Source organism: Malus domestica, chromosome 07 (assembly GCF_042453785.1).
Source record: "Malus domestica chromosome 07, GDT2T_hap1".
NCBI lineage: Eukaryota > Viridiplantae > Streptophyta > Magnoliopsida > Rosales > Rosaceae > Malus > Malus domestica.
The window spans coordinates 24,831,865-24,839,471 of NC_091667.1; the positions used below are offsets into that span (position 1 = coordinate 24,831,865).

At 36.4% G+C, this 7,607-nt stretch overlaps 1 protein-coding gene across 3 annotated transcripts; it reads left to right on the top strand.

Annotated features, from left to right (window-relative positions):
- Nucleotides 1-273: 273 nt before the first annotated feature.
- Nucleotides 274-7,146, top strand: LOC103428625 (amino acid transporter AVT1C). 3 transcript variants are annotated; one of them, XM_029105813.2, is made up of 13 exons: nt 274-480; nt 1,266-1,508; nt 2,084-2,406; nt 3,244-3,458; nt 3,694-3,717; nt 4,786-4,966; nt 5,143-5,362; nt 5,529-5,664; nt 5,808-5,827; nt 6,093-6,232; nt 6,390-6,433; nt 6,584-6,646; nt 6,817-7,146. In XM_029105813.2, exons 2-13 carry the CDS (start codon nt 1,324-1,326, stop codon nt 6,919-6,921), a joined length of 1,656 nt encoding a protein of 551 aa, XP_028961646.2. In that variant the 5' UTR covers nt 274-480; nt 1,266-1,323; the 3' UTR covers nt 6,922-7,146. The 3 variants fall into 3 exon arrangements, with proteins under 3 accessions (XP_028961646.2, XP_028961645.2, XP_070680948.1); XM_029105812.2 differs by having other exon boundaries at nt 284-480; nt 1,289-1,508; XM_070824847.1 differs by lacking the exon at nt 274-480 and adding an exon at nt 496-655 and having other exon boundaries at nt 1,289-1,508.
- The last annotated feature ends 461 nt before the right edge of the window (nt 7,147-7,607 follow it).

The window sequence follows — 7,607 nt, forward strand, 5'->3', positions numbered from 1 at the left end:
TAAAAAATTCTTTTTTGGTCAAAAAATAAATTAAAATTTGTATATTAATAAATTTAAATATTTAACGAGAGATATTAAATAAAATGCACATTAATTATTTTGAATTAAGAACACATCAAAGGATTATTTAAATTTCAATCTTAAAGTTAAAAATTCTCCAAATTAATTCACCACAGATTTTACCTGCGAGAACGCCGAGAAGGATAAAATTGCCAATCATCTCTGAACTGTTCACGTTCACAGAACATTACCTTTATATGTAAGTACATATTTCCAAGTGCATACAGTGGCCCGCAGGCATCTTCTCTCACCCTGTTTCTCGTTCTCGCTGGGGGCATCTTCTGGAAAAAAAGCCAGAGCCTTTTCGAAATTTTCTGCTTTGGCAGTCTCGATCTTTTACATATTCTTGAATCCCAGAAAAACCCAAAACTCCTTTTCGATTCCCGGGAAACAAAAAGCAAGAAAATCCAAGAAAAAGAGGTTCACTTTTCTTTACTTCCTGTCCACTCTTTCAAGTTCTGGAGCTCCTGTAATACCATGCCACTTCTAGCCTTTAGAGAGCTCTCCTTCATTAATTTCTCCTGGTATTTATTACCAGAGAGAGAATTTATATGTATTCTGTTACACTCCCTGTATGGTTGCCGAGAAAACCGAGGTGGAAAATTAGACTAAAGAAAAGAAATTTTTCGGGTCACATTTTCTGATGTCCCTTCTTCTTGTATTTTTCTCAAATTTGTTTTTTCTTACAGTATCCGAGCTTAACTGAATTGGTTTTTTTGTGTAGTCTAAGATGATTTAGGAATCATTGATTCCGGAGTTTACTCAGCCTTTTTTTTCGTTTCTTTTATTTTCTCGGAAACCAAACAGAGTTTAACATGGAACATGCAAGCTCCTCTTTGAAAACATCAAACCGTAGGCTAAACTTTCTGCTGAATCCGTGTATCATTATGTCTCTACCAAATTAATTTGTATTATTTTCTTTTTTAGGTCTTATTTATTTTGATGAAATTTTGGATAGTTGTTACTATCATATACGTTAAATTAGCTGGAAAATAAATAATTTTCTGTTTTTTCGAACACTTTTCACGTTCTGTTAATTCCATACAAGGAAAACCACTAACTCTCTGCCCCAAGCATCAAACAAAGGAGAAAAATGTGGCTTGAGCCTACTTTTGTTCTGATTGTATTCATGATTTTTCACTGGTTTTCTCAACTGCGTCAGTTGAATTTTGCAAACCCTTTTACCTAATTACAATTTTTCATAGATTTCTTTGGGAGTTTTCTGCAGAAGGGCGATTGGCAGAGGAGGATTTGAAGAAGAAGATGAATAATTCGGTTTCCGATCGGAGTTTTTACATTGAGAGTGAGGAAGAAGATGATGAGGAAAAGGAATTCAATAAGAGCATTGAAGACGGAGGCGAATCGGATTCTTCTGCCGAATCTTTAACTGAGAATCGGCAGCCGAATAATCCCAGTTCTCACAACAATCAATGGCCTCAAAGTTACAGGTTCCCTCTCTCCCCCATATAATTTACCATGATTTCTTTATTGTTCAATTAGAATTTTTACCACTGTAATATGTAGCAAAAAAATAAAAAAATCTATTTCTATAGGTGAGTTTCTGCTGGGAATCAAAACATGAATGGAAAAATTTGGTGGATTTGTGAGAAAGTTTACTTACTGAGAATAATAATCAAAACATGTTACTATTGCAGTGGTGGTTTACAGATATGCAGAAACAAAAATTTAAACGAAGAAAAACAAATCAATATTTGGCTGCTTGTAACATTTCAATTTGTTAAGCCAAAAGAACACATTGGTTTTGGATTGTTAGACGGTAATGCAGGCTTGAAAAGTACTTGTTCATTGTTTCTCTTTGCATCCTTTCTTTTATACTTGCTGAACCAAAAGGGAGAGATTTGATTTAGTGACTTGCTCGTTGATTTTGAATTGTCTCTAGAGAAGTTTATTGACAAATTAGACGGGTGATAATAATTTATTTGATTCTCTTATTCTTGTGATTCTTCAATCTTTAGTTCCGACTTCTGAATTAAAACTTACTGTCTTGCAATTGGTTTTTCAGGCAATCCATTGATCTCTATGGTAGTGTTCCATCCCCTAGTATTGGGTTTCTGGGCACTCCTTCATTGTCAAGACTAGGAAGTTCATTTCTTTCCTCATCCCTAACAAGAAGGTACACTCCCGAAACATTACCTTTCTTGTCAAAACCATTACCAACGGTCGCAGATGAGCAACAACACCAGCAGCAGAGGCGCAGTTCTCATTCTCTGCTTCCTCCTCTGCCAAGGAGGTCATCGGTTAGAAAAGATGAGAAAGCATCCAGGGTTACTCATGACCATCATCCGATGCCTCGCCACAGCTCATTTGCACAAGCCGTGATCAATGGTAAGTATGAACATTTTATGTTCACCTTCATCTGCAGGTTATACTTGCCATAATGCTGTTTTAAGTCTAGGAATTGTTTCTTGGTCATCAATTAAATCTCTATCGACGATGCATCAAATTTGAGTACTTTCAAAAGATATCATACTATTTATTGCGTTCAAGGATGTCTAATATATAACTAGACCTTTTCGTGTGTCGTAAATACAAATCCTTTGAAATTTGTTAGTTTTCACAATTTAAAGTTACAACGTCTTGAGCTTCACTATATGTCATGTATTGTTGAAAATATGCTGGCATATCCTTGCATTTCAACTCAGTAGTCGGTCTGACTCTTATTCTCATCCCTGGGTGTATACCGCGGTGTTCCTATAGCACACATCTCGGAAGAACAACACGGGGATATACACCGGGATAGAGTAGAAGCTATCTGTCAAGTTCAGAGTTCTCTTTTTACACTGATTTTTTAGTTTGTTCAAATCTGAGGAATAAAATATAGGTACCAAATTTCTTCAAATCTGAGGAATATAATATAACGTGTCTGCAGATTGCCTCATTGCTTTGTCCATATCCTATTAATATCTTCAAATTATGGGCATCCAAACAAGCAAACCCAGTATTTATTTCACATGAGCTAATGTGGTTGCTTACAATTTGGCCCTACTGCACATGAAAAGATCCACTAAATAAGTTACAAAATATGGGCACCGATTAACTTGTTTGGCTTGTGTAGTTTTCAATTTAAAGCTATAGTTTGGATAACTTGTTAAACTTTGAAAGTGAACATGTGACGTAATTTGAAGATCGATCAGCATTGACTGACCATTTTACATTATTCAGGAATTAACGTTCTTTGCGGGGTTGGGATCCTTTCGACACCATACGCGGTCAAAGAAGGGGGATGGCTTGGGCTCTTCGTGTTACTTATTTTTGCAGTGCTTTCATTCTACACAGGATTGCTCCTGCGTTACTGCTTGGATAGCCAACCTGGGCTTGAGACTTACCCAGATATTGGCCAAGCTGCATTTGGTACTGGAGGCAGAATCGCCATCTCGGTAAGCTTGCTTACAGTTATAGTATATGTACCATATTTAAACACGACCACCGGATTATGTATCACATCTTCAATAAAGGCGAGACCGACTTGTATGATCGAACCCTATCTAAAAGCAGGAATCATAGAAGAAAACAAGACATTAAATTACAAAGTGAATTTACAGATTTGAATTGAATGGCTGCAATTGTTGTCGTCTAAGTGAATTGTTTTTGTTTTTGTTTTTGTGGGCGCAGATAATACTGTACGTGGAATTATATGTAAGTACAGCTGGCTTGACTGAGTGAGTATTTACCCATATCTATGACTGTATTGTTTGAAATGGAACACATCCACGGAGTGATTAGAAAGGAACAAGAAGCTGGGTCCCAGTGGGGACAACCGTTAAATTCCTTGTCCCACATCTAGATCTGATATAGTGAGCCTCTTATATAAATTGGGTCCACATTTGGATGTGTTTTTTGACTAGTCATTGAGTGAACTTACTAAAACAAAGCAACTTTTATGAGTATCTGTAAGCATTCAATGTCGATACATATTTGAAACTCAATTACTTAAATTAATCGACCCAGGACTGTTAGATCAACAGTGAAATTATATGTCTGCACTTGAGTGCCAGTAGGTACTCAAGAAAAACTGAAAATAGACAAGAGGCAGGTGGTTCTTGTCATGGTGCTCACTTACCAAAAGGGAACTAATTGTCCTCCTACACACCCTTGTTTAATCCAGACTATTGTTTTCGTTTAATTTATTCAACTTGATAGCGAGGAATAAAGAGGGGTTTATAAGAGACTAAAAAAGGTGTGTGAAAATCGGCTCTTGAGCACATCATTGAAAACTTACCTATCTCGGGGTATTTCTCCCATGTCTCTATCACACTCCTGGCGTAACTTATCACAACGATTGATATAGAGACGTGTGGGATATAGGGCCATAACACGTAGCTCCTCCTCATAACATCTTTTTAAACTGCACTTAAGGTTTCTTTGAGATCCATATTTGATTGAGGTTCTTAGCTTTTGGGGGCTTCAGACTTTGTGAATTAGAATTTGGAATGCAGGCAGTGAACAGACTAGCTATTGTTGGACAGAAAAAGAATTTTCTTTTGTTAGGAACTTAGAGCCAAGCTTAAATGACTGTGTAGCCAAATGATCGATTTCTCTAGTGGAACGGATTCTTTTGCTCATATATCCATCATCACATTGTCATGCTGCTCTGAGACACTGAATCAAAAATATGCTCATCATAGGCGTTGCCTTGACATATTGAGTGTTACTTATATCTTTTTAAGCACATAGATCACCTACTTTAAACTGCTCTACCTGCAGGCTTGTTGCATAGAATATATAATTTTGGAGAGTGATAACTTGTCTTCACTATTTCCAAATGCGCAACTAAGTTTGGGCGGATTCGTGTTAGATGCTCACCTTTTGTTTGCGATTGTGACCACCCTTGCTGTTCTTCCTACTGTATGGCTTCGAGACCTCAGCGTTCTTAGCTATATCTCAGGTGAGTTTGGAAAGTTGAATATAATGTATCTTATATATCTAATTGTCTGAAATGAATTTGCTTTGTCCATGTTATTGATGAAGCTAGAAAATCTGTTCGATCGGAATAAGAATGCATTAACTAAATGCATGCTGTTCTTTGGAGAAACTCTTACATTTTACTTGTTTTGCTTCCAGCGGGTGGAGTCATTGCATCGATCTTGGTCGTCCTTTGCCTCCTTTGGGTTGGTCTAGTAGATGGAGTTGGCTTTGAGAGCAAAGGAACACCACTGAACCTTGCAACCCTTCCTGTTGCTATGGGTCTCTACGGTTACTGCTACTCAGGACATGCTGTTTTCCCAAACATTTATACTTCATTGGAAAACCGAAGCCAATACCCTGCAATCCTCTTAACCTGGTAAGCTAAAGATGCTGAACCATTCTTTTCATCTAATTTACTAAAATAGTTTCTTAAAAAAGTTTTCTGCCTTTTGCTTTTGTCAATTTTTCGTCAAGTCTTATTGTCTGTGAATAAATTGCAACTTCTGAACTCATTGTTTCACTTGGATTTGTTATCCATGTAGTTTTTGTATTTGCACTTTAATGTACGGTGGAGTTGCTGTCATGGGTTACACGATGTTTGGAGAATTAACACAGTCGCAGTTCACTCTCAACATGCCTCACGATTTAGTTGCGACCAAGATTGCTCTATGGACTACGGTATGCTCATCAAAGATTTCATTATAGATTTCGTAACCTCAAACAATAACCTTGTGTTCTATATGCATGTTGCGAGGCTTTCCTTTGATCATTAATTAGAGACTATAACTGATTGCTAATACTATTACTGGTTTATTTTACAGGTGGTCAACCCCTTTACAAAATATCCTTTACTGCAAATTATGCAGATAATGAATGTCATCTTATGCACAAACACAAACATATATCACACAAGCGCACACAATGCATGCAATCTCGAATTTTATTTTGTCTTCGGAAAAACATCGGAAAGAACAGTAACTAGAACCACATATGCATATATTTTTTCTTTTGTTGCTCAACATCTACACACATACACACATACACACACAAAACAAAATAATAAATGACGAGAAAAGACTTACTTGTCTCTCCTTAATTAGACCCACATATGCGTTAACTATATCTCCCGTTGCAATGAGTCTGGAGGAGCTGGTACCATCAAACAAGTCTCACGTATACGCAATCTTAATTAGAACGGCACTGGTTGTCTCTACCCTGGTTGTCGGTCTCTGCATCCCCTTCTTTGGTAAGTCTGCCTTGAACTTCTTTTCTTTGCCTTTCCCACTTTATATTCATATTTCCTGGAAGCTGTGTTTCCGTGCTTACTTATGTCTTTGGAAAACCATTTGATTGTCATGTTGTGTTGGTTAAAAGTATTACGAACTTACCTTAAACTATTGCAGGTCTCGTGATGTCGCTGATTGGATCTTTATTTACAATGCTTGTAGTAAGTTTACCTTTGCTCTCTATTTCTTCTTCTATTCTTGTGGTAGTAACTTTGCACTTAATTGCAGGACATATATTCCAAAATTTCTAATCCATTTATGAGTTAAGCAGCTATTTATATATACTACACTGACAAATATATTACTTGCAGACATTGATACTTCCATGTGCTTGTTATCTGAGCATCTTGAGGGGACGCATAACTCGATTTCAGGTACGTCAGTGTTACGCAAGCTTTTTAGCATTCAGTTTTCAAGAATTTGTAGACTCGAAACACAAACGCATTGTTAGATAGAAGAGAGCAATTTCAATGCTTTAATTATTACAAGGTTATACACTTGGAGCTTCAATGGTTTCTTATCTGCATTTTTCTGCTATTTCCAGGGAACACTTTGTATTATAATTATAATGGTAGGCGTTGTATCATCCGCGTTCGGGACATTTTCGGCCATTTCGAAAATTGTTGAGAGCTTGAGAAGCCCTACATAGCTGAAGTTTTTGGGACATGTTCTTGAGCAGTGAGAGACCACATGATTATGTATTATGGATTATTTTTAGAAGAGTATCTATAATCTCTTGGTGTTCATTCACAATTTTGAGTTATCTTTGCATTTGTATCCTGCATTCCTATCTTGTTTTCCAATTTGTATTGCTTGCAGTAACATTACATTTTGCTACACCATTCAATAAGTTAGTAGTATTATATATCCACAATTTGAGTAGTGTGCTATTGGTCTTTATTGCTTCAAAAAATTTTGTAAATAGAATAAGGCCAAGCACGGCTTGTGGTTCGAGCAGTTAAGAAGATTTGCTTATGCATTTAAACCTACTTCACTCGTTACCGTTTATATGAAAAAAATAAATAAATAAAGCTTGGACTTTAATAAAAGATAGTCTAGGGACAAGATTAGAGTGGGTATGAAGTTTATGGTTGTACGGTATTATTATTTGTGATAGTAATCAAAGTTAAAGGTTGGATTCGGATTACTTATATTACTTGTGTTTTCACTAATCATATGTCAATGAAAACACAAATCGGCCACACAACATTAAGAATTCAACTCCTGATTTTCAGGAATTTGACTCGTTAATTGTTGGTGGTGGTATTCTAATTCATTGAGAAACAAACCATCATAAAAAATTAATCCTATGTACTTCTTTATAGTGAACCCCCA

Bases quoted from the DNA above. Each gene is read 5' to 3' on its own strand.
- LOC103428625 (XM_070824847.1), top strand. From the start codon at position 538: ATGCCACTTCTAGCCTTTAGAGAGCTCTCCTTCATTAATTTCTCCTGG. The intron at 3,459-3,693 runs GTAAGCTTGCTT...TTGTGGGCGCAG, and splicing joins GAGGCAGAATCGCCATCTCG to ATAATACTGTACGTGGAATT. The intron at 6,233-6,389 runs GTAAGTCTGCCT...AAACTATTGCAG, and splicing joins TCTCTGCATCCCCTTCTTTG to GTCTCGTGATGTCGCTGATT.